Here is a 26875-nt window from a genome sequence, read left to right as displayed (position 1 = left end):
GAATGAATAAAAAGATGGATGGTATTGGAACGACAATAGATCGTTGGCTGTGGGTGTTGACAAATGAAATAAAACACTACTAACAAACTACTGAATTAATCATTTTGAAAAACAATAAATCAAAAGAAGTGAATTAAACTGAGATGATGGCTGAACTGACATGATAAAGAAAAGAGAGCAGCATTAAATCCCACAAACTTCCCCAGAGGAACACAATGATGGACAACTGTGTTGGTAAAGGCAAACAGGTCTTAAATACTCATAGTACTTGAATACCTAGTGAGCCACAGACCGAGACTCTGGTAACAACACAACTCAGCTGCCCCTCTATTGACTCCCATCCATCAGTGGACTCTAGAGTCTAGATGTCAACCCTGCAGCATGTCCCTAGTGGGACAGGACTGCCATCTGGTGGTGAGACAGGCACACCTTCAGATCAACCACACTGGAAAAGTACTCTATTACTTTTTAAAACAAGTACTCAAGTAGAATTAAATTCAACTCAACAATGTGGTTTTTGTCTACTCAACATCTGCAATTAATAGATATTTCTTGATATTCTGTATTATGTGTTCAGATGAAATCACTAAGTGTTTAATCTACTAAAAGTGACTCATAGAAAGTAAAAGAGGTGAAAAAAGTCAAAGATGTGACTAAAAGTAACTCTGCCCCCCCCCACCCACAGGTGTTTACAGTGATCTTCACAGCTGAGATGGTCCTCAAACTTCTGGCCATGGACCCGTACTACTACTTCCAGGTCAGACTGTTGAATATTAATAATATTTAATAAGAATCAGGGGGCTAATGCTAATACTAACTCTCTACTGTCAGTCACCATAACAATCAGGAGGCTAATGCTCATGCTAACTCTATAGTGTCAGTCACCATAACAATCGGGAGGTACTCTCTAGTGTCAGTCACCATAACAATCAGGAGGCTAATGCTAATGCTAACTCTCTAGTGTCAGTCACCATAACAATCAGGAGGTACTCTCTAGTGTCAGTCACCATAACAATCAGGAGGCTAATGCTAATGCTAACTCTCTAGTGTCAGTCACCATAACAATCAGGAGGTACTCTCTAGTGTCAGTCACCATAACAATCAGGAGGCTAATGCTCATGCTAACTCTATAGTGTCAGTCACCATAACAATCGGGAGGTACTCTCTAGTGTCAGTCACCATAACAATCAGGAGGCTAATGCTAATGCTAACTCTCTAGTGTCAGTCACCATAACAATCAGGAGGTACTCTCTAGTGTCAGTCACCATAACAATCAGGAGGCTAATGCTCATGCTAACTCTATAGTGTCAGTCACCATAACAATCAGGAGGCTAATGCTAATGCTAACTCTCTAGTGTTAACCTTTCAAGGTCCTGTTGCTATGTTCTTGAACCGTAGCATTTGCACTTTGTTTAGCTAACAATAGCCACTTCTATCGCTGAAGATGCATCCTTAATGAGTAAGTTAGTGAGTTAGTAAGTTGATAAATTAGTGACTAAGTTAGTAAGTTGGAGCTGCCGTGTTGCTGAGTGAGAACACCCATTACGTAACAGAATTACAGAGATTAATGTGTCAGCCCTGTTTGATCATGTATGACGTCATGCAGCTATGACGTAATGCAGCTATGACGTCATGCAGCTATGACGTCATGCAGCTATGACGTCATGGTGGCGCCAATATTGAGGAAAACTAAAAAATATTAGTTGAGTTCTGAGAAGCCTTTTCACTCAGAGGTGGAAGCACACAGACGGCAAGGACGTTAACTTAGACTGAAGTTTGTCATCACTGATGTTTCTGATTTCTCTCAGTGTTCCCATGGTAACGCATGTCTGTGGATGTTCTGTTGCCATGGTTGCAGGTGGGCTGGAACATCTTCGACAGCATCATCGTCACCATGAGTCTCGTGGAGCTCGGACTGGCGAACGTCGAGGGGCTGTCGGTGCTGCGCTCCTTCAGACTGGTCTGTCTGTCTCTCTGTCTGTCTGTTTGTCTGTCCGTCTGTCTGTCTCTCTGTCTGTCTGTTTGTCTGTCCGTCTGTCTGTCTCTCTGTCTGTCTGTCTCTCTGTCTGTCTGTCTCTCTGTCTGTCTACCTGTCTGTCCGCCTGTCTGTCTGATCATTTTAATTAAAAAAAAGATTTATATAGATACATTTTAAAAAGAGCTTTGTTGGCATAACAAGACATTGCTTGTCTCTCTCTCTCCGTACCTGTCACCGTATCTGTCTCCCTACCTGTCTTTGTACCTGTTTCCCTACCTGTCTCTGTACCTGTCTCTCTACCTGTCTCCCTAACTGTCTCCGTACCTGTGTTCCTACCTGTATCCCTACCTGTCTTCTTACCTGTCTCTCTACTTGTGTTCCTACCTGTGTTCCTACCTGTCTCCCTATTTGTCTCCCTACCTGTCTGTCTGTCTCTCAGATGCGAGTGTTTAAGCTGGCCAAGTCCTGGCCGACCCTGAACATGCTGATCAGGATCATTGGGCGGTCTGTAGGGGCTCTGGGGAACCTGACCCTGGTGCTGGCCATCATCGTCTTCATCTTTGCCGTGGTCGGCATGCAGCTGTTTGGAAAGAACTACAAAGACTGCGTGTGCCGAATCTCGCTCGACTGCACTCTCCCCCGCTGGCACATGTTCGACTTCTTCCACGCCTTCCTCATCATTTTCCGAGTGCTGTGTGGGGAGTGGATTGAGACCATGTGGGACTGCATGGAGGTATCGGGCCAGACCATGTGTCTGATCGTCTTCATGATGGTCATGGTGATCGGGAACATGGTGGTGAGTCCCCCAGGAGCACAGATACTAACCCTCCCCCCCTGGAACATAATGGTGAGTCCCCCCAGGAGCACAGATACTAACCCTCCCCCCCGGAACATAATGGTGAGTCCCCCCAGGAGCACAGATACCAACCCTCCCCCCCTGGAATATGATGGTGAGTCCCCCCAGGAGCACAGATACTAACCCTCCCCCCCGGAACATGGATACTAACCCGCCCCCCAGAAACATGGTGGTGAGTCCCCCCAGGAGCACAGATACTAACCCCCCCCCCCAGAGAATGGATACTAACCCACCCCCCAGCGACTCCCAGGAACACAGATATTAACTCGCCCCCTCCCAGAACATGGTGGTAAGTCCCCGCAGGAACATAGATACTAACCCGGCCCCCCAGGAACATGGTGGCAAGTCTTCTGTAGGCACACATATACAAACCCGACCCCCCAGGAACATGGTGGGGAGTCTCTGTAGGCACACATATGCCAACACAACCCCCAAGGAACATGGTGGGGAGTCTCTGTAGGCACACATATAAAAACCCGACCCCCCAGGAACATGGTGGGGAGTCTCTGTAGGCACACATATGTAATCCCGACCCCCCAGGAACATGGTGGGGAGTCTCTGTTGGCCCACATATACTAACCCAAACCCATACGAACCAAGGATTTGAGCCGGGTTCAGTCTGTCCGCAATCCTCCAGAGTCCAGCTGGATTAACAAAGTCCACACAGATCCATGTCTGTGGTCCAAGATTTTTGTCACTTTTGGATGTGTTCTTGGTCTTATTTCAGGCCTTGGATGTGTTCCTGGTCTTGTTTTAGGTCTTGAATGTTTTCTTGTTCTTGTATCAGGGCTTGAATCTGTTCCTGGTCTTGTTTCAGGTCTTGAATCTGTTCTTGGTCATGTTTCAGGTCTTGAATGTTTTCCTGGTCCTGTTTCAGGTCTTGAATCTGTTCCTGGTCTTGTTTCAGGTCTTGGATCTGTTCCTGGTCATGTTTCAGGTCTTGAAGGTTTTCCTGTTCATGTTTCAAGTCTTGAATCTGTTCCTGGTCTTGTTTCAGGTCTTGAATCTGTTCCTGGCTTTGTTGCTGAGCTCGTTTAGTGGAGATAATCTTGCGGCTCCAGAAGAAGAAGGAGAAAACAACTTGCAGATTGCCATAAACCGGATCAACATAGCCGTGGCTTGGACCAAGTCCCAGATCCTCCAACAAGTCTCGACGTTAAGGGGGAAGAATAAGGACCTGGACCCAGAACACACCGGTAGACCTGGAACTACAGCCTCTATACATTTATTAATTCATCTAGATATGGACCATGTTTTTATGTATCTATCTAAAGGAGTATTACTTCCTTATGTTTCTATCTTAAAGGATTACTACCTTATGTTTCTATCTAAAGAAGGATTACTACCTTAAGTTTCTATCTAAAGAAGGATTACTACCTTATGTTTCTATCTAAAGAAGTATTACTACCTTATGTTTCTATCTAAAGAAGTATCACTATCTTATGTTTCTATCTAAAGAAGTATTACTACCTTATGTTTCTATCTAAAGAAGTATCACTACCTTATGTTTCTATCTAAAGAAGGATTACTACCTTATGTTTCTATCTAAAGAAGTATCACTATCTTATGTTTCTATCTAAAGAAGGATTACTACCTTATGTTTCTATCTAAAGAAGGATTACTACCTTATGTTTCTATCTAAAGAAGTATTACTACCTTATGTTTCTATCTAAAGAAGGATTACTACCTTATGTTTCTATCTAAAGAAGTATTACTACCTTATGTACCTTACGTTTGTGGTCATCAGCGGTCCGCGGGGGAGAAGTCGACGGGACGACGAAGGATTGTTTGGTTTTGACCTCTGGGTCAGAGGTGAAGACCCTCGACTGTAACCATGGCAACAGCCTCAAACTTGGCTGCCTGAGGGTCCCCATCGCCGAGGCCGAGTCGGACTTTGAGACGCCGGACATCGATGAAGAAGAAGAAGAGGATGAAGTGGACGAAGACAATGAAGAAAAACTCTCTAAAGTAAAAAGACTTCTAATAAAACTGAAGTCTATTATTATTATTATTATTATTATTATTACTACTATTATTATTATTATTATTTAAGATGAAGACTGAGCCGAGGGTGGCAGAGAGAAACATAACCAGACCGTCAGACTCACACACGATCACAGATGGAAGTTTAAAATGTGCCAGTGAGACGTTCAGGTGTTAGGGTTGGGGGGTTTACGTTAGGGTAAAAACGCAGCACCCTGGATGGGCGCTGCGAGGGGCACGGGCACAACGAGACCACCGGTGTGAATAAAACACTTAAAATCCTCCTTAAAAAACCTGGTTCGGTTCTATAACAGCTGCTTAAAAGGAGGTCCAATGTTCAGAGGGGTGAGGGTAAATGGGTTAGGGTTGGGGGTGTAGGGTTAAATGTGATTAGGGTTAGGGGGGTTGAGGGGTTAGGGTTGAACTGGGTGTGAACTGTTTGTGTGTTCAGGGTGACGGCTCGTCGGTCTGCAGCACTGTCCAGAGAGTTCCAGACATCCAGGAGGACGAAGACGATGAAGATGATCCAAACACACCTGTGGACTGCTATAGTGACGGTACAAACAGACACACACCCAGGCACAGATACACACACGCAAAGGTACACAACACACACATGCATACACAGACAAACACAGACACACACAAGCTAAGTTTCCATCCAATTGTCAAATGAATGATCTGGAGTTGGTAAAACCTCCTGGTAATAAATCTGGTGAAAGTGTGTTTCCATCCAACGGCTTTACAGCCAATAAGAACCTGTGGTGATGACATCACCATCCAACGGCTTTACAGCCAATAAGAACCTGTGGTGATGACATCACAGGTGATAGCGACATATCGAGCTATAATAAGAAAACAACGATGCTATCAACAAATCGCTATGACAATGCAGATGCAGCTTGTCTTTTATTGCCCCCCCGGCACCGCTGCGAGACTCTGTTTTGAGACATGTCTCTCTGTCTAAGCGTCTTCCATTGACTCCGCAGGACCTCCCACGGCTTGTCCTAACCTTTGCCGGCCATTTCCTTCACGAGTTCCTGATGAATTAAATTCAGAAAGTCTCTCGTCTCCTCGTCCATCCACGTCCATCTGTCTTTGTTGCCCCCCGCTCCCCCCCCCATGCGTGAGACAACTTCTTCTTCTCCTGCGTTTTGTGGCGGGTTGCAACCATAAAATGACCTAAAACTTAATCAACTCATCATGTATTCAGCAGATATGGTTTCCATCAGTGTTTATCACAGAAGAAGAAAATCCTCAAGATAAAATCTGATGAGACCGACGCATTTCCTTTGAGGCGAGATTCATGAAATTCTTCAATCTGTCAGTTTGAAATCAAACCTTTGTTCTGTTTTTATTTCAGAGTGGTACCGCCGCTGTCCGTTCCTGGACGTAGACACGTCCCAGGGCAGAGGGAAGGTCTGGTCTAACATCAGGAGAACCTGCTTCTGCGTTGTGGAACACAACTACTTTGAGAGCTTCATCATTTTTATGATCCTGTTGAGCAGTGGAGCTCTGGTAAATATTAATATGTTAAGAGTCAATTCCTCACGTCGTTTATTTGTCTTTAGGAAAAACTCTCCAACAGGAAAAGGCGTTGTCCAGCAATAAAGCCCCCATGGGTCCAAGCTCATTTAAAGGGTCCGCAATCCCTGAACAGTCATGATTACATCAAGTGACTTTGGACAGAAAAGTCCATGTACAACATATTAATCACTGCATGAAGAACACAGTGCTGCCTTTATGATCAGCAGTGGGTAGAACCACAAAGGTGAAGTCACATTCCCTGTAATAATAATATATATAAAGTAACAACTGCAGATTATTACAGATGACTGATCAACTGCAGATTATTGATCAACTGCAGATTACTGATCAACTGCAGATTACTGATCAACTGCAGATTATTACAGATGACTGATCAATACCTGACCATACCTTTGAGTTCAGTGTGGTTCCATTTCATTTGCTCTGCTGCATGCTGTCTGACGGCTGCTCAGTCTTTCAGATGCTGTTGGTTTGTTTGATGTGATCACATGACTGAGCAGCTCAGATCTGATTGGTTCTCAGGAATCTGTGCAGTGTGAATACTAACGTGTGGAGACCACATGGCCAACAGCAGGGCTACTAACATGGCTGTAAGTAGACTACAAACATGGCTGACATTCTCATAACTAACACCACAGCAAGATGTTAAGCAGCTGGGATGATCCAACATTTATTAGTCCTAACGTCCCCCCCCCCCTCCCCCAGGCGTTTGAAGACATCTACCTGGAGCAGCGCCGTGTCATAAAGACAGTTCTGGAGTACGCAGACCAGGTGTTCACCTACGTGTTTGTGGTGGAGATGGTTCTGAAGTGGGTCGCCTACGGGTTCAAGACGTACTTCACCAACGCCTGGTGCTGGCTCGACTTCCTCATCGTAGATGTAAGAACTTTACCACCTGGTTATTACAGTCAATCATCATAGACGTAAGAACTTTACCACCTGGTTATTACAGTCAATCATCATAGACGTAAGAACTTTACCACCTGGTTATTACAGTCAATCATCATAGACGTAAGAACTTTACCACCTGGTTATTACAGTCAATCATCATAGACGTAAGAACTTTACCACCTGGTTATTACAGTCAATCATCGTAGACGTAAGAACTTTACCACCTGGTTATTATATTCAATCATCATAGACGTAAGAACTTTACCACCTGGTTATTACAGTCAATCATCATAGACGTAAGAACTTTACCACCTGGTTATTACAGTCAATCATCGTAGACGTAAGAACTTTACCACCTGGTTATTACAGTCAATCATCATAGACGTAAGAACTTTACCACCTGGTTATTACAGTCAATCCTCGTAGACGTAAGAACTTTACCACCTGGTTATTACAGTCAATCATCGTAGACGTAAGAACTTTACCACCTGGTTATTACAGTCAATCATCATAGACGTAAGAACTTTACCACCTGGTTATTATATTCAATCATCATAGACGTAAGAACTTTACCACCTGGTTATTATATTCAATCATCATAGACGTAAGAACTTTACCACCTGGTTATTATATTCAATCATCATAGACGTAAGAACTTTACCACCTGGTTATTATATTCAATCATCATAGACGTAAGAACTTTACCACCTGGTTATTACAGTCAATCATCATAGACGTAAGAACTTTACCACCTGGTTATTATATTCAATCATCATAGACGTAAGAACTTTACCACCTGGTTATTATATTCAATCATCATAGACGTAAGAACTTTACCACCTGGTTATTACAGTCAATCATCGTAGACGTAAGAACTTTACCACCTAGTTATTACAGTCAATCATCGTAGACGTAAGAACTTTACCACCTGGTTATTACAGTCAATCATCGTAGACGTAAGAACTTTACCACCTGGTTATTACAGTCAATCATCGTAGACGTAAGAACTTTACCACCTGGTTATTACAGTCAATCATCATAGACGTAAGAACTTTACCACCTGGTTATTATATTCAATCATCATAGACGTAAGAACTTTACCACCTGGTTATTATATTCAATCATCATAGACGTAAGAACTTTACCACCTGGTTATTATATTCAATCATCATAGACGTAAGAACTTTACCACCTGGTTATTATATTCAATCATCATAGACGTAAGAACTTTACCACCTGGTTATTACAGTCAATCATCATAGACGTAAGAACTTTACCACCTGGTTATTATATTCAATCATCATCAGAGATGGGAAAAGTACTCACTTTCCGTACTTAAGTAGAAGTACAGATACTTGTGTTAAAAAATACTCTGGTAAAAGTCAAAGTACTGATTAAACTTCTTTACTCAAGTAAAAGTAAAAAAGTACAGGCTTGGAAATTTACTTAAAGTATAAAAGTAAAAGTAGCCTTAGAATGACAACAATATTTTTTGCAAAGCTACCTGGAGCACACAAATGTTACTAGAGAGACGCTGAGGAACTTCAGTGGACATGGAGGACACGTCTTTATATGGCAACGGCTACATTTTAAATGGATGTCTGCCAATAGGCCTAAAACATAACATATATGATTATTATTATGACAGACACTGGGACTCCAGGTTAATAAGATTCTGACTCATTAGCAAGATATGAATTCAGTTGTTATCTGTAAGAACTCACAGATCCAGTTTCTATTTTTAATCTCCCCCTAACATGTAAATTAATCTACATGTATGTGCGTGTGCTCAAATATGGCTTCTGGAAAGAAAATAAAGGATTAAATATGAATAAACAAACTGACATTAATGAAGAAGTTCCCCAGCACATTGGCCAGGAGTCTTTCTTGATGCCTACTGTTTACATCTCTTTCAGATAAGGTCGAGGATGATGGGAATGTCTTGCTGCTTGTCTGCCCTTTTTTCTTCATTTTCAATCATGTTGCCATCCATACTACTATGTGCTAACGTTAGCGCCATCCATACTACCATGTGCTAACGTTAGCGCCATCCATACTACCATGTGCTAACGTTAGCGCCATCCATACTACTATGTGCTAACGTTAGCGCCATCAAGCCTCAATGATTTACTGTGAATGAATGCTGAATCTGTTGAGTTGTCTTAGTCGTGCGTCAAATGCAACGTACAGTAGATATATTCCCATCGGTTTAGATTGAATATGGTATTGATGACATAAACAATAATAACAAAAACTCCAGTGAAATGATGTGAAAGTTGAGGACTAGATTAGGACTGGATTAAAGCTGATTCTGGTGTCCAACTTGGCCCCAGGTGTATCTGTTAAAACAGACGGAGACAACTTCTCTCTAGCTAAGGTTCCATCCACTTGTCAATTGAATTACAGAATCTGAAGTTTGGTAAAAAAAAAAAAAAAAAAACTCATGCGAATAGAGCTGGTGAAAGTGTTGATGCTTCATGAAGACCAACGTGTAACCCAGCTAACATGTGAAGACCACACCAGAACCACTAGCTAACAGGTGAAGAGCACACCAGAACCACTAGCTAACAGGTGAAGAGCACACCAGAACCACTAGCTAACAGGTGAAGAGCACACCAGAACCACTAGCTAACAGGTGAAGAACACACCAGAACCACTAGCTAACTTACTTTAAATGTGAAGAACTATAGACCAGTAACAGGCTTAAGTGAACTGACAACATGAGTTAGACGACTTACAGTTCTCAAAGACTCACACGCACAATCTCAGCTGGTTATCCTCCGGACAGCTTGTCTCTTTTTCTTTTCTCTCACTTTTTTCTCCGTGTGGCGCGCGCACCCGCTCGCGGTGTGTGGCGCGTGTCCGCGCTATTCTCCGATAAGACGACCACTTGTACAAAACTAAAGTAACGAGCCAATTTTGTAAAATGTAAGGAGTAGAAAGTACCGATATTTGTGTTAAAATGTAAGGAGTAGAAGTAAAAAGTCGCCACAAAAATAAGTAGTAAAGTAAAGTAAAAATATCAGAAAAATCTACTTGAGTACAGTAACGAAGTATTTGTACTCCGTTACTTCCCATCTCTGATCATCATAGACGTAAGAACTTTACCACCTGGTTATTACAGTCAATCATCGTAGACGTAAGAACTTTACCACCTGGTTATTACAGTCAATCATCGTAGACGTAAGAACTTTACCACCTGGTTATTACAGTCAATCATCGTAGACGTAAGAACTTTACAGCCTGATTGTTTCAATGTCTGCCCGACGATATGGGTGGCTTGTCCACTAAATTAAGCTATAAAACAATATAAGATTTGTGTATAAAAACTTATTTTTGACAGGATCCAAAGACATTTAGTGAGAAGAGTTCATCATGGCTCAGAATAACGCCAGTTAATCTCCTGTCCTTTCAGGTGTCTCTGGTGTCACTGACAGCAAACATCCTGGGGTACTCTGAGCTGGGAGCCATCAAGTCTCTGAGGACACTGAGAGCTCTGAGGCCCCTGAGGGCCCTGTCTCGCTTTGAGGGAATGAGGGTGAGACACACACTTTAAACACTGACAGACAGACTTTGCAATGCCGCAAAGACTGGCGCCTGCCAGTACCCCCGACCTGCAAGGAGGCGACGGCCCGTTCATCGCGGCTTGCACCTTTAATTATTCCTTCAGTTTCAGTAGGACCATCACTGCTTGCACCTTTAATTATTCCTTCAGTTTCAGTAGGACCATCACTGCTCGCACCTTTAATTATTCCTTCAGTTTCAGTAGGACCATCACTGCTCGCACCTTTAATTATTCCTTCAGTTTCAGTAGGACCATCACTGCTCGCACCTTTAATTATTCCTTCAGTTTCAGTAGGACCATCACTGCTCGTACCTTTAATTATTCCTTCAGTTTCAGTAGGACCATCACTGCTCGCACCTTTAATTATTCCTTCAGTTTCAGTAGGGCCATCACTGCTCGCACCTTTAATTATTCCTTCAGTTTCAGTAGGACCTTAACTGATCGCACCTTCAATTCCTTCAGTTTCAGTAGGACCTTAACTACTCGCACCTTTAATTATTCCTTCAGTTTCAGTAGGACCATCACTGCTCGCACCTTTAATTATTCCTTCAGTTTCAGTAGGGCCATCACTGCTCGCACCTTTAATTATTCCTTCAGTTTCAGTAGGACCTTAACTGATCGCACCTTCAATTCCTTCAGTTTCAGTAGGACCTTAACTACTCGCACCTTTAATTATTCCTTCAGTTTCAGTAGGGCCATCACTGCTCGCACCTTTAATTATTCCTTCAGTTTCAGTAGGACCATCACTGCTCGCACCTTTAATTATTCCTTCAGTTTCAGTAGGACCATCACTGCTCGTACCTTTAATTATTCCTTCAGTTTCAGTAGGACCTTAACTGCTCGTACCTTTAATTATTCCTTCAGTTTCAGTAGGACCATCACTGCTTGCACCTTTAATTATTCCTTCAGTTTCTGTAGGACCTTCACTGCTCGTACCTTTAATTATTCCTTCAGTTTCAGTAGGACCATCACTGCTTGCACCTTTAATTATTCCTTCAATTTTAGTAGGACCTTCACTGCTCGCACCTTTAATTAACACTAACCTTCCTTCTCTCCTCCCTTCTCTCCTCCCTTATTTCATCTCTGTCTCTCCCTGTCTTCCCCTGTATCTATCTCTCCCCTGTCTACTTGTCTGTCTTTCCCTGTCTTCCCCTCTACCTGTGTGTCTGCAGGTGGTGGTGAATGCGCTGGTGGGGGCCATCCCATCCATCTTCAACGTGCTGCTGGTGTGTCTGATCTTCTGGCTGATCTTCAGCATCATGGGTGTCAATCTGTTCGCCGGGAAGTTTTATCACTGCTTCAACGAGACGTCGGAAGAGCCGTTCCCCCCTGAGATCGTCAACAACCGGACCGAGTGTCTGGCCCTGGTCCAGGGGAATGTCGGGGGGGTCCGCTGGAGGAACGTCAAGGTCAACTACGACAACGTGGGGATGGGCTACCTGGCGCTGCTGCAGGTGGTGAGTCTGGGGGGGGGGGGGACAAACCACCATATCCTAGGAGGGTTTGGGGGGGGGGGGGTTGCTTCCCTGAGATTCGGTGAAACCATCCGACAAGATATCCTGTGAATCTAAATTGAAACCTTCCTATGGGATGTTTGACCTGAGATTATAAGTTTGATTTTAAGTTTGATTTTTTTAATTTATTAATTTATTTTTTATTTAGTTGCTGAACACTCATCCTTCAGTCTGGGATGTCAGTTGCTGTTTTGCTTTCTTGGAAAGGACCCGCATCAAAAAGATCCTGAATTGTAATATTGCTGCTGAAATAAAGCTTAAATAGACATGTTTGACCTTCATACTTGTGGAGTTGGTCTGTTTCCCTGGATGCACACGACTGGACTTTCTGTTAAAACGGATGCTCCTCTGTTACAGGCCACGTTTAAAGGCTGGATGGACATCATGTACGCAGCGGTGGACTCCAGAGACGTCAGTGCACTGACTAACCCTTTACTGTGTACTACCAAGGCCATGATTACTTCTAATTTAAGTACTTTTAGTATTAGTTTAGTTTCAGTTTTTGGATATTCAGGGTTTGGCTTTTAGATATGAACTTAAATGGTTCTTTTCATTTGTATTAGTTTTAAACGTGCAGATATAGTTTCAGTTGACTAAAAAACATTTTTAGTGCTTATTGTAGTTTTATTCACTATAATAACCAACACAGTGAAGCAGATTCAAACCTTTACCTCATGATTTTATAGGTGGAGTCCCAGCCAATGTATGAGGACAATCTCTACATGTACATTTACTTTGTCATCTTCATCATCTTCGGCTCCTTCTTCACTCTTAACCTCTTCATCGGAGTCATCATCGACAACTTCAACCAGCAGAAATCAAAGATAAGTTTCTGCTTGTTTCTGTGTGTCAGTAGATATGTTTCCATCTAAAGTTGTAAAAAAGTTCCTATGAATAACGTCGGTGAAAGGTTCCATCTTAAACATTCATGTGAATCACGGTGAGTCGGTGAATGTTTCCATCCAGCGGCTTTAAAGATGAACTGAAAAAATAAACGTTAAAGAACTTGTTGGTTATGATAATAAAAAATAAATTACACAAAAGATTTTAATTTAAAAAATCAATATAACCTTTTTTAGGCAACAGAAAATTGCTTTTGTTAGTATTAGAACGCTGAGAATATATATCGATGACGTCACTGGCATGATAGGACCTGAAGGTATCTAGGCAACGGCTGCAGCACATCATATACACACGGAAATGTGTCATTTTAATAGCTCGGGTCACGCATTTTGAGCCTGGGAGGGACAGGCCTGTAGAGTCTGACTGTGAGGGACAGGCCTGTAGTGATTAGCTGTGAGGGACAGGCATGTAGTATCTGACTGTGAGGGACAGGCCTGTAGAGTCTGACTGTGAGGGACAGGCCTGTAGTGATTAGCTGTGAGGGACAGGCATGTAGTATCTGACTGTGAGGGACAGGCCTGTAGAGTCTGACTGTGAGGGACAGGCCTGTAGTGATTAGCTGTGAGGGACAGGCCTGTAGTGTCTGACTGTGAGGGACAGGCCTGTAGTGATTAGCTGTGAGGAACAGGCCTGTAGTGATTAGCTGTGAGGAACAGGCCTGTAGAGTCTGACTGTGAGGGACAGGCCTGTAGAGTCTGACTGTGAGGGACGGGCCTGTAGTGATTAGCTGTGAGGGACAGGCCTGTAGTGTCTGACTGTGAGGGACAGGCCTGTAGAGTCTGACTGTGAGGGACAGGCCTGTAGAGTCTGACTGTGAGGGACGGGCCTGTAGTGTCTGACTCTGAGGGACAGGCCTGTAGAGTCTGACTCTGAGGGACAGGCCTGTAGTGTCTGACTCTGAGGGACGGGCCTGTAGTGTCTGACTGTGAGAGACAGGCCTGTAGAGTCTGACTGTGAGGGACAGGCCTGTAGAGTCTGACTGTGAGGGACAGGCCTGTAGAGTCTGACTGTGAGGGACAGGCCTGTAGAGTCTGACTGTGAGGGACAGGCCTGTAGAGTCTGTGTGTGTGTGTAAATGGAAACGTAAATGTGCTGTATTTATATAGCGCTTTTCCAGTCTTAACAACTGCTCAAAGCGCTTTTACATCTACAGGAAACATTCACCATCACACACATTCATACACTGTGGCCGGGGCTGCCGTACAAGGTGCCACCTGCTCATCAGATAAACATTCATACACATTCACACTCCGATGCACAGCACCGGGGGCAACTCAGGGTTCAGTGCCTTGCCCAAGGACACTTCGACAATGACTGCAGGGGCGGGGATCGAACCACCAACCTTCCGATTGGCAGGCAACCGCTCTACCACTGAGCCACAGCCGCCCCTGTGTGTGTGTGTGTGTGTGTGTGTGTGTGTGTGTGTGTGTGTGTGTGTGCTCAGCTTACAAAATACAAATTTACAAATTTACAAAAATACATCATTTGCTTTTCCAAGCAAATGATGTATTTTAGGAAATAGACTACTTATATATCGTGTGCATTTAGAGAAAATAGAAAAACATGGTTAAGGTCCTGTTCCTTTAAGAGAATAGAGGCAGATACATGAAAAATGTAATTGGATAGCTTCATCCAATGGGGTCGCTTGTTAGCTGCACGTAGGAGAGTTACCCCAGTTTGACCATAGGGAGGGGGGGTGGATTCTGTGGTTCAGCTGAGACGATGAACATCAGCTAGTTTCAGGCGGGGGGGGGACGTTGAATTCTGTGGTTTAGCTGAGACGGGGAACATCAGCTAGCTTTGGGGGGGACGGAGTCAGGGTTAGGGCTAGTCTCTAACCTAGGGTTAGTGTTTAGTCAGGGTTAGGGTTAGTCTCTAACCTAGGGTTAGTGTTTAGTCAGGGTTAGGGTTAGTCTCTAACCTAGGGTTAGTGTTTAGTCAGGGTTAGGGTTAGTCTCTTACCTAGGGTTAGTGTTTAGTCAGGGTTAGGGCTAGTCTCTAACCTAGGGTTAGTGTTTAGTCAGGGTTAGGGTTAGCCTCTAACCTAGGGTTAGTGTTTAGTCAGGGTTAGGGTTAGTCTCTAACCTAGGGTTAGTGTTGAGTCCGGGTTAGGGCTAGTCTCTAACCTAGGGTTAGTGTTGAGTCCGGGTTAGGGCTAGTCTCTAACCTAGGGTTAGTGTTTTTTATTATTATCTGTTGTCTGTTAATTAACTGTTAATTAGCTGTTGTCTGTTAATTAACTGTTGTCTGTTAATTAGCTGTTGTCTGTTAATTAGCTGTTGTCTGTCAATAAGCTGTTGTCTGTTAATTAGCTGTTGTCTGTTAATTAACTGTTGTCTGTTAATTAGCTGTTGTCTGTTAATTAGCTGTTGTCTGTTAATTAGCTGTTGTCTGTTAATTAACTGTTGTCTGTTAATTAGCTGTTGTCTGTTAATTAGCTGTTGTCTGTTAATTAGCTGTTGTCTGTTAATTAGCTGTTGTCTGTTAATTATCTGTGTCAGACCCGGCTGGCAGAAACCGCCCAAACCCAGATAAGAAGTGAAAACAAACGAGAGTTTATTGATAAAGTCCGTGAACCAGATGACCAAACAAGGTGTAGCGGGGGAAATGCCGTGGCGGCAGGGGAGTGAAGATGAATCCGGAGGTGTAGAGTGATGATGGTCCGTAGGAGAATTATTACGAGGTGTAGACAGAGAGACAGACGTTACCGACACGACTACAGACACGAAGCAAAAGACAACTAGCAAAAGTCAGATGAGGCGCCAAACACATACTGGGAAGACTACCGATCCGACAGGGACTGGATGTCAGGTCCCGGTATAAGAGCTGGTGGTGATGATGATGAGACACAGGTGGGTGCTGGTGATCAGGCTGAGCAGGAACAGGTGGTAGTGGGGATGAATGAAGGAGGCCACGCCTCCCCAGGTTGCATGGCAACAGGAACCGTGATGTAACAGACAGAGAAAAACAGACATACAGACAGAAAACAGAATCAGAGCGGGGGGTGCCTGACAGTACCCCCCGAGCACCGGGCTGGTGACGGTAAAAGTCCCGTAACAGTCCGTCATCCAGAATCTGTTAAATAACTGTTATCTGTTGTGTCTTTACTTGGGAGGAAAAGATATCTTCATGACAGAAGAGCAGAAGAAATATTACAACGCCATGAAGAAGCTTGGCTCCAAGAAACCTCAGAAACCTGTTCCACGACCTGAGGTTAGTCAAGGTCATCTCTAATTAAGGTCATCTCTGGTCAAGGTCATCTCTCTAACTAAAGATCATCTCTAACTAAACATAATCCCTCTAATTAAAGATCAACTCTAATTAAAGATCAACTCTATTTAAAGTTACTCTAAAAATCATCTAACCCTAACCCTCGAATGATTTAAAAATCATGTGTTTCTTCTTCTTCTGCAGAATAAGTTCCAGGCATGGAGGATATGAACATCATGTGTTTCTTCTTCTTCTGCAGAATAAGTTCCAGGCCCTGGTGTTTGACCTGGTGACCACGCAGGTGTTTGATATCTTCATCATGGTGTTGATCTGTCTCAACATGGTGACGATGATGGTGGAGACGGACGAGCAGAGTGAGGAAAAGGTCCTGATCCTGTACTGGATCAACCTGGTCTTCATCGTCATCTTCACCGGAGAGTGCACGCTGAAGATGACGGCGCTCCGTCAACACTACTTCTCCGTGGGCTGGAACATCTTCGACTTCGTGGTCGTCATCCTGTCCATCGTAGGTCAGTTACCTAACCCATCCTGTCCATCATAGGTCAGTTACCTAACCCATCCTGTCCATCGTAGGTCAGTTACCTAACCCATCCTGTCCATCGTAGGTCAGTTACCTAACCCATCCTGTCCATCGTAGGTCAGTTACCTAACCCATCCTGTCCATCGTAGGTCAGTTACCTAACCCATCCTGTCCATCGTAGGTCAGTTACCTAACCCATCCTGTCCATCGTAGGTCAGTTACTTAACCCATCCTGTCCATCGTAGGTCAGTTACCGGCTCGTCAAACCCAAACCCAACCCTAACTAACCCCTCCTGGACACATTGGCTGATGGATTGCAGTGGGAATCAAACCCAGGTCTCCCACACCAAAGGCATATGTCATATAAACTTCCTCAGTCCTCAAGTCTTCAGAAATAAGCCACAGGTTAGAGTCCCAACACAGAGACAGAAGACCGGGACGGAGGTTAGAACGCCATCAAGGCAAGGCAAGGCAAGGCAGCTTTATTTGTATAGCACATTTCAGCAACAGGGCAATTCAAAGTGCTTTACACAAAATCAGTTAAACAGATAAAACACAAGTACAAACAGTTAAAAGTCATAAGCATTAAAAATCAATAAGACACATGAATAGACAGTTAAAAACAAAATAGAAACATTAGGACACATAAAACACAAGAATAAAAGTTACAGTGCAGCATAAGAAAGAAATGAGCATTAATTTAAAGAAAGGCAGCATCAAAAAGAAAGGTCTTCAGCCTTGATTTAAAGAACTGAGAGTAGCAGCGGATCTACAGGTTTCTGGGAGTTTATTCCAGATATGAGGAGCATAGAAACTGAAAGCTGCTTCACCCTGTTTAGTTCTGACTCTGGGGACAGAAAGTAGACCTGTCCCAGATGACCTGAGAGGTCTGGGGGGGTCATAGTGTAGTAGCAGATCAGAAATGTATTTTGGACCTAAACCGTTAAGGGATTTATAAACTAGCAAGAGTACTTTGAAATCAATTCTTTGAGACACAGGAAGCCAGTGTAAAGACTTCAGAACTGGAGTGATGTGATCCAGTCTCTTGGTCTTAGTGAGGACTCGAGCAGCAGCGTTCTGAATCAGCTGTAGCTGTCTGATTGATTTTTTAGGGAGACCTGTAAAGACCCCGTTACAGTAGTCAGGTCTACTGAAGATGAAAGCATGGACCAGTTTTTCCAAGTCCTGTTGACACATAAGTCCTTTAACCCTTGATATGTTCTTTAGGTGATAGTAGGCTGACTTTGTAATGGTCTTAATGTGGCTGTTAAAGTTCAGGTCTGAGTCCATGACTACACCCAGATTTCTGGCTTTGTCTGTTGTTTTTAACATTGTTGTTTTTAACATTGTTGTTTTTAACATTGTTGTTTGAAGCTGAGCGCAGACTTTTAATCGTTCCTCTTTTTTTCCAAAAACAACTACCTCAGTTTTTCCTTCATTTAATTTCAGAAAGTTCTGGCACATCCAGTCGTTAATTTGTTTGATGCAGTTAGTCAGTTTTTGTATTTGACTATAGTCAATATATATCACAGAGACAGAGGACGGGGACGGAGGTTAGAACGCCATCACAGAGACAGAGGACGGGGACGGAGGTTAGAACGCCACCACAGAGACAGAGGACGGGGACGGAGGTTAGAACGCCATCACAGAGACAGAGGACGGGGAGGGAGATTAGACAAAGAGACAGAGGACAGAGGATGGGGAGGGAGATTGGAACACATTCACAGGGACAGAGGACAAGGATGGAGGTTAGAACGCCGACACAGAGACAGAGGACGGGGATTGAGGTTAGACACAAAGACAAAGTACGGGGATCGAGGTTAGACACAGAGACAAAGTACGGGGATCGAGGTTAGACACAGAGACAAAGTACGGGGACGTAGGTTAGACACAGGGACGGAGGTTAAAACGGCATCACAGAGACAGAGGACGGGGAGGGAGATTAGACAAAGAGACAGAGGACAGAGGACAGGGAGGGAGATTGGAACACCATCACAGGGACAGAGGACGAGGATGGAGGTTAGAACGCTGACACAGAGACAGAGGACGGGGATCGAGGTTAGACACAGAGACAGAGGACGGGGATCAAGGTTAGACACAGAGACAAAGTACGAGGATTGAGGTTAGACACAGAGACAGAGAACGGGGACGTAGGTTAGACACAGGGACGGAGGTTAAAACGCCATCACAGAAACAGAGGACAGGGTCGGAGGTTAGAACGCCATCACAGAGACAGAGGACAGGGACAGAGGTCAGAACGCCATCACAGAGACCGCTGGGTGTTGTAGTTTTTCTAACCAGTTGTTGCAACAGCATGTGTATAAACTACAACGTTTGCTAGGCCAAACAGAATGTTACTCTCGCCATAAAAACAGTGACAGCCCTAAAACGTATAAATTATGAATTACTATTATTGTAAAATCGCAATAAATGAAAGTCACAAAACAAATCCTATTGGGTTCGATTTAAATCTGGACAACGCACATCGTCCCAGCACCAGATATATCTGAGTTTCTTCTGTTTAATCCTCCCTCACTCCCTCCCTTGCTCCCTCCCTTCTTTTCTTTCCTCCCTCCTTCCCTTCCTTCTTTCCTTTCTTCCTCCTTCCTTCCTTCAGGCCTGCTCCTCGCTGACATCATAGAGAAGTATTTTGTCTCGCCCACGCTCTTCCGTGTGATCCGATTGGCTCGTATCGGCCGGGTCCTTCGTCTCATTCGTGGAGCCAAGGGGATCCGGACACTGCTGTTCGCCCTGATGATGTCACTTCCTGCGCTCTTCAACATCGGCCTGCTACTCTTCCTCATCATGTTTATCTTCTCCATCTTCGGCATGTCCAACTTCGCCTACGTGCGTAAGGAGGCGATGATCGACGACATGTTCAACTTCGAGACGTTTGGGAACAGCATGATCTGTCTGTTCATGATCACCACGTCGGCCGGCTGGGACGGGCTGCTGAGCCCCATCATGAACACGCCGCCGGACTGCGACCCCGACCTGGAGAACCCGGGTTCCGCGGTGCGGGGCGACTGTGGCAGCCCGGGGATCGGCATCGTCTTCTTCACCACCTATATCATCATGTCCTTCCTCGTGGTGGTCAACATGTACATCGCCATCATCCTGGAGAACTTCAACGTAGCGACGGAGGAGAGCGGCGACCCGCTGTGCGAGGACGACTTCGAGATGTTTTATGAAACTTGGGAGAAGTTTGACCCGGATGCTTCCCAGTTCATCCAGTACAGGTGGTTCCCAGACGCATTACACACAAGGGATTACGGTATTTTCAGACCTTTCAGGAAGACATGCAGTCCAAATTAAAACAAACAATAAAATAAGATTAAGCAACACTAAAAATTACAACAATAAGACAATACATGTTAAAAATCAACATACATTTAACCGAATAAAATAAAAAAGGTTTTAAAAGGTCCCGATATGAAAACAATGATTTAGTTTTTTTTAAAGCAGAGAAGGGCCTGACCCTGACCCTACTGGACACAGACAGCAGAGGAGGGCCTGACCCTGACCCTACTGGACACAGACAGCAGAGGAGGGCCTGACCCTGACCCTACTGGACACAGACAGCAGAGGAGGGCCTGACCCTGACACTGACCCTACTGGACACAGACAGCAGAGGAGGACCTGACCCTGACCCTACTGGACACAGACAGCAGAGGAGGGCCTGACCCTGACCCTGACCCTACTGGACACAGACAGCAGAGGAGGGCCTGACCCTGACACTGACCCTACTGGACACAGACAGCAGAGGAGGACCTGACCCTGACCCTACTGGACACAGACAGCAGAGGAGGGCCTGACCCTGACCCTGACCCTACTGGACACAGACAGCAGAGGAGGGCCTGACCCTGACCCTACTGGACACAGACAGCAGAGGAGGGCCTGACCCTGACCCTACTGGACACAGACAGCAGAGGAGGACCTGACCCTGACCCTACTGGACACAGACAGCAGAGGAGGGCCTGACCCTGACCCTGACCCTACTGGACACAGACAGCAGAGGAGGGCCTGACCCTGACCCTACTGGACACAGACAGCAGAGGAGGGCCTGACCCTGACCCTACTGGACACAGACAGCAGAGGAGGGCCTGACCCTGACCCTACGGGACACAGACAGCAGAGGAGGGCCTGACCCTGACACTACGGGACACAGACAGCAGAGGAGGGCCTGACCCTGACCCTACTGGACACAGACAGCAGAGGAGGGCCTGACCCTGACCCTGACCCTACGGGACACAGACAGCAGAGGAGGGCCTGACCCTGACCCTGACCCTACGGGACACAGACAGCAGAGGAGGGCCTGACCCTGACCCTTTGTCAATGTCCTGTATTCCACAGTAAACTGTCAGATTTCTGCGACACCCTGAAGGATCCTCTGAGGATTCCCAAACCAAATACAGTCAAACTGATCCACATGGATCTACCGCTGGTTCCTGGAGACAAAATCCACTGTCTGGACATCCTGCTAGCTCTCACTGCCCAGGTAACTCAATTTGAACTCAGATTAATATTGCCATACATATATATACATACGTTGTTGTTATAAAGTAAAATATTGTCATATCATGTTAGGTTATTTTGTGTTGTAATTCATTGCTTTGTAAGAAATTCTTCTATATTATATGATTCTATGATCTGTGATCTATGATTTATGATCTATGATCTATGATTCTATGATATACGTGTGCAGGTCTTGGGTTAAGTTTTACGTAGTCTCGCTTTGCCAGACCATCCACATGCTGCAGAGCAAGTAATCTACACAGCATTCCTGGAAGGGAGAACAATGTGCTCTAGTTCATCACATTTCTTTAAACCAATCACAATCATCATGGGTGGAACTAATCTCAGCACGCAGCCACTTTAAAATAGCTGTGAGAGAGAAAACTCGGATTGGACAGATAGTCTAGCTAGCTGTCTGGATTTACCCTGCAGAGATCTGAGGACCAGGTAACCATAGTCCTCAGATTGGACAGATAGTCTAGCTAGCGGTCTGGATATACTAAGCAGAGATCTGAGGACCAGGTAACCATAGTCCTCAGAAATCTACCAGGAGGAAACAGACATACATGCATCTGGCATCGGAGCAATCCCAGAAGTGGATTGTCAAGGACGTAGACTTTTATGTTCTGTATTACATCTTTCTGTGCAGGTGTTAGGTTTCCTGTTCTGTATTCAAGTTCAAGGTAACTTTATTATCCCCAAGGGGCAATTTGAATTACAGCCAGCAGTAACAATATCTTATCAAACCACAACAATAAACACAACCACAGTACAGCATAATTTAAATTGAATTTACAGAGTATTATTAACAATGGTAATAACCGCCGGGATGAATGACCTTTTTAGTCTGTTTGTTCTGCATCGTGGCAGACTATACCTGCGCCCGGATGGCAGCAGCATAAATTCATCCCACAAAGGATGACTAGGATCAGCCAGGATGGCTCTCGCCTTCTTCAGTGATCTGGCCTTATACAGGTCGTGTAGGTCATTTAAGGGTGTGCCAACAATTTTGCTGCACACCTTCACAATACCTTGAATGCGGTTTCCCTGTTTAATGGAAAGTGACCCGTGCCAGCAGATAAAAGAAAAAGTATTACATCTTTCTGTGTGCAGCTGTTGGGTTCCGTTTTATGTGACCCTGAATTACATCTTTCTGTGCAGGTGTTAGGTGATGCCGGAGGAATGGATGCTCTTAAAGCAAGCATGGAGGAGAAGTTCATGGCCAACAACCCATCCAAGGTTTCGCTTTGTTACATCATAAAACAACATAAAGAATAAAAGAAAAATACAACCTATAGAAGATAGGAAGAGGAAGAAATGAATACACAGCAAAAATACAGAAACCTTTGCATCTATAGGCCTATAGATAACAGATAAACTATCAGATCAGTTCATCCATTACTTTGGATGTATTCCTTTTCCAGGAAATTATGAAAGTATTGCAAATATTTCAAACCCTGTCAAGCTACTTTTGTAAAAAAAGAACTTATCTTTTTCAGATAGAAAGTTGTTCAACTGTTTCCTCAACCTTGTGAGGCTCCTTTTAGCCTCCAAAACAATGTTTAGATGTTTTATCATACATTTGTAGGGTGCACTACTTAGGTTTAAGGGCCACTTTGTTACAAACGCTCTGCTACTGTCCATGTTTGGAAGTCTACTGATCTGCAGGTGACTGTTGTTCCCTGCAGGTGTCCTATGAACCAATCAGCAGCACTTTGCGGAGGAAACAGGAAGATGTGGCGGCGTCAGTGATCCAGAGAGCGTACAGGAAACACCTGCTGCAGCGGACGCTCAAACTGGCGTCCTACAAATACCGAGCAAAGACGGACGGCCACGGAGAGGCGCCGCCCGAGACCCAAGGGCTGCTCTGCCAGCGAATCAGCCGGCTGTACGGAGAGGAGCCGGGGCCCGGCCCAGTGGAGCTTCAGAGAGAGTTTGTCCTCCACGCTGTTCCTCCTCTCAACGCCACCAACGGTTTCCCAGATGAGAGCCTGAGGGAGTCAGTCGTCTGAAGACATGTCCTCCTGTTTTCCTCCGGTGTCGGAGCACGATCCCAATTCAGACGGACGGAGAGACGGACCGCAGCAGAGACGACTCCAGTCCTCTGCAGCTGTGTCCCTCACTGGACATGGACATGCTCACTGCTGCGTTCTGTCCACGCTGAGGACAGAGGACTCGTCCATGTTAGTTAACACTTACTGATTCATACACTCTTTCAGTTCTTCTACATTAAGAGTGAATGCCATAAAAATACAGAAAAAATACTTTCATTTAAAAAAAACATTAAATAAAGGTTGTAGTCTGTAAATTTATATAATAAGACATTGATATAATAAATTTATATAATAAGACAATATAGTTGTTAGAAATGATAATTCTATTGCTTAATGGGCTTAAATGTTACATTAAATAAATGTTTGTATTTACACATGTTATTAAATAAAATAAACATAATTTACTGAGTGTAAAATTGAGGCTTGAGGATTTTTTACAGTTAAACCTTAAATTGAATGTAAAGAAACATTAAAAAAACAATCGTGAAAACACAGTAAAAACACTGAAACTACCTTCTGTTTAAATTACAGATATTTATTGTAGAATTTATTGTAGAATTAATCATAAAACATGTTTAAAAAGGTTTCACAAACCCATAAATCTGAACAAAAATATTGACAAATACCTTAAATTACATAATAACAAAATTTTCATACTATTTTCTTTGGTAAATTCACAAGATTATCCAATCTATTAACATTAAATTCATGTTTAAAAAAAACAAACAATATGTGATAATAACTTGCTGAACTAAAATAATTTTAAAGTCATTACTTAGTATAATAGTATAATAGTCATAGTAGTATAGTAGTAGTAGTTTAGTAGTAGTATTTATCAGTCAACCATGCATCAGAGACTCTGTGGGGGGACATATTGGGAGGGGTCCTCGTAGCTCAGTCAGTGTGGTCTATACACGCAGTGTGGAACCTCTGACAAACATCCTGGCATTCTTCTGACTTCTAGCCATGGGAGGACCTGTTCTATATTTAGCTTTGCAGGCGTTTGAGAGGGGGGGGGGGGCAGAGGTACTGAGACAGGCAGGACCAGCCATACCCATTGAAGCATTGAATGAGGCGGAGATGAACCCTCAACCACTCCATGGCACAAACCCACAAGCAACTGTTCTCAAGTGTAGTTGGATCAATGCAATTCTATTAGAAAAAACAAAACTGTCATATTTTGCAAGCATAGTTATTGTAATAGAAACAGTAAAACATATTTGCAGAACAAAAGCTTAAAAACTGCTACAGCTGTACTACACCATGTGGTATTACAACGGGGAACTATGGAACGCTAACCTTTACTTGCTGTGTTCATCACGGTATTTGTTACCGCTTTATTGAAAGATCGTATTATTGTCTGTGTATAGATACTTAACAGTAACATACACCGGCCACTTTATTAGGTACACCTGTCCAACTGCTCGTTAACACTTAATTTCTAAGCAGCCAATCACATGGCGGCAACTCAGTGCATTTAGGCATGTAGACATGGTCAAGAGAATCTCCTGCAGTTCAAACCGAGCATCAGTATGGGGAAGAAAGGGGATTTGAGTGACTTTGAACGTGGCATGATTGTTGGTGCCAGAAGGGCTGGTCTGAGTATTTCAGAACTGCTAATCTACTGGGATTTTCACGCACAACCATCTCTAGGGTTTACAGAGAATGGTCCGAAAAAGAAAAAACATCCAGTGAGCGGCAGTTCTGTGGGCGGAAATGCCTTGTTGATGCCAGAGGTCAGAGGAGAATGGCCAGACTGGTTCGAGCTGATAGAAGGGCAACAGTGACTCAAATAACCACCCGTTCCAACCAAGGTGGGCAGAAGAGCATCTCTGAACGCACAGTACGTCCAACTTTGAGGCAGATGGGCTACAGCAGCAGAAGACCACATCGGGTGCCACTCCTTTCAGCTAAGAACAGGAAACTGAGACTACAATTTGCACAAGCTCATCGAAATTGGACAATAGAAGATTGGAAAAAACGTTGCCTGGTCTGATGAGTCTCGATTTCTGCTGCGACAGTCGGATGGTAGGGTCAGAATTTGGCGTCTCCAACATGAAAGCATGGATCCATCCTGCCTTGTATCAACGGTTCAGGCTGGTGGTGGTGGTGTCATGGTGGGGGGAATATGCAACGCCACAGCCTACCTGAGTATTGTTGCTGACCATGTCCATCCCTTTATGACCAGAATGTACCCAACTTCTGATGGCTACTTTCAGCAGGATAATGCGCCATGTCATAAAGCTGGAATCATCACAGACTGGTTTCTTGAACATGACAATGAGTTGGCTGTACTCAAATGGCCTCCACAGTCACCAGATCTCAATCCAATAGAGCATCTTTGGGATGTGGTGGAACGGGAGATTCGCATCATGGATGTGCAGCCGACAAATCTGCGGCAACTGTGTGATGCCATCATGTCAATATGGACCAAACTCCCTGAGGAATGCTTCCAGCACCTTGTTGAATCTATGCCACGAAGAATTGAGGCAGTTCTGAAGGCAAAAGGGGGTCCAACCCGTTACTAGCATGGGGTACCTAATAAAGTGGCCGGTGAGTGTATTATCCTCTCTGTTATGTACAGATAACTATGTGGAAGTAAAACTAGCTATAGGTTTTGCACGTGTATTTCAACAAACCTGTTGTAAATGTGGAGGTTGCAACCTGTGAAACTGTTAAAAAACATAAAAAGAGTTTTCATGAAGTCATGAAGCCTGCCTCTTGAGTTGGTTTGCCTTCCTGAGGGTCTTGAATGCACCCCATATGATTTCCTTGCTACGTACCAAGGCGGGAGGCGGGAACAACTACTCACCTGCGTCTCATCAGCAAGCTGCACACCTGTGCTGATCCCCACCTCTACACCTGGCATCCATCCCCTGCTAGACCATCAGCAAGCTGCACACCTGTGCTGATCCCCACCTCTACACCTGGCATCCATCCCCTGCTAGACCATCAGCAAGCTGCACACCTGTGCTGTACTGCGGTACTGTACGTTGGGTACCTTCACCCAACGTTCCCGTTTGGTTGGTTTTGGTTGTTCTGAGTTAGAAGTAGCATGGTTTGCTATCACTTGATTTAAATTCACTCAAAAATGATTTGACTTATAAAATTTAAGAAAGATAAACAGCATAGCATTTATTTTAAGGCTGATATCAGTTTATCTTAAAACAGTAGGCTACTTTTGTGCTTGACTTCGGTTTTTTAACTGTATTAGTGAAAAAACTTAAAACAAGAATCTAACAACGGGACGATTTTCACAACTAAGATAATTCATTTCTTTATTCAGTTTGATCCTAACCGTTACAGCCCCCCACCAG

At 44.2% G+C, this 26875-nt stretch overlaps 1 protein-coding gene across 2 annotated transcripts in view; it reads left to right on the top strand.

The window, feature by feature from the left end:
* scn4ab (sodium channel, voltage-gated, type IV, alpha, b) overlaps positions 1 to 23860 on the top strand; it is a 60614-nt gene extending 36754 nt beyond the window's left edge. The window contains exons 14-31 of one of the 2 annotated variants that reach the window (XM_032508240.1): positions 686 to 757; positions 1859 to 1960; positions 2418 to 2774; positions 3832 to 4030; positions 4582 to 4802; positions 5269 to 5374; positions 6181 to 6335; positions 7071 to 7244; positions 10672 to 10794; positions 11994 to 12278; positions 12693 to 12746; positions 13022 to 13159; positions 16347 to 16451; positions 16708 to 16978; positions 19607 to 20228; positions 21343 to 21487; positions 22666 to 22743; positions 23193 to 23860. In XM_032508240.1, the coding sequence (XP_032364131.1) occupies positions 686 to 757; positions 1859 to 1960; positions 2418 to 2774; positions 3832 to 4030; positions 4582 to 4802; positions 5269 to 5374; positions 6181 to 6335; positions 7071 to 7244; positions 10672 to 10794; positions 11994 to 12278; positions 12693 to 12746; positions 13022 to 13159; positions 16347 to 16451; positions 16708 to 16978; positions 19607 to 20228; positions 21343 to 21487; positions 22666 to 22743; positions 23193 to 23516 (3531 nt within the window). In that variant the 3' untranslated portion in view covers positions 23517 to 23860. The remainder of the gene's footprint in view (positions 1 to 685; positions 758 to 1858; positions 1961 to 2417; positions 2775 to 3831; positions 4031 to 4581; positions 4803 to 5268; positions 5375 to 6180; positions 6336 to 7070; positions 7245 to 10671; positions 10795 to 11993; positions 12279 to 12692; positions 12747 to 13021; positions 13160 to 16346; positions 16452 to 16707; positions 16979 to 19606; positions 20229 to 21342; positions 21488 to 22665; positions 22744 to 23192) is intronic. The other variant, XM_032508239.1, reaches the window with a different exon arrangement.
* The last annotated feature ends 3015 nt before the right edge of the window (positions 23861 to 26875 follow it).

This window comes from Etheostoma spectabile, unplaced genomic scaffold, assembly GCF_008692095.1.
Source record: "Etheostoma spectabile isolate EspeVRDwgs_2016 unplaced genomic scaffold, UIUC_Espe_1.0 scaffold00006692, whole genome shotgun sequence".
Classification (NCBI taxonomy): domain Eukaryota; kingdom Metazoa; phylum Chordata; class Actinopteri; order Perciformes; family Percidae; genus Etheostoma; species Etheostoma spectabile.
This window is presented reverse-complemented; position numbering and strand designations above follow the sequence as displayed.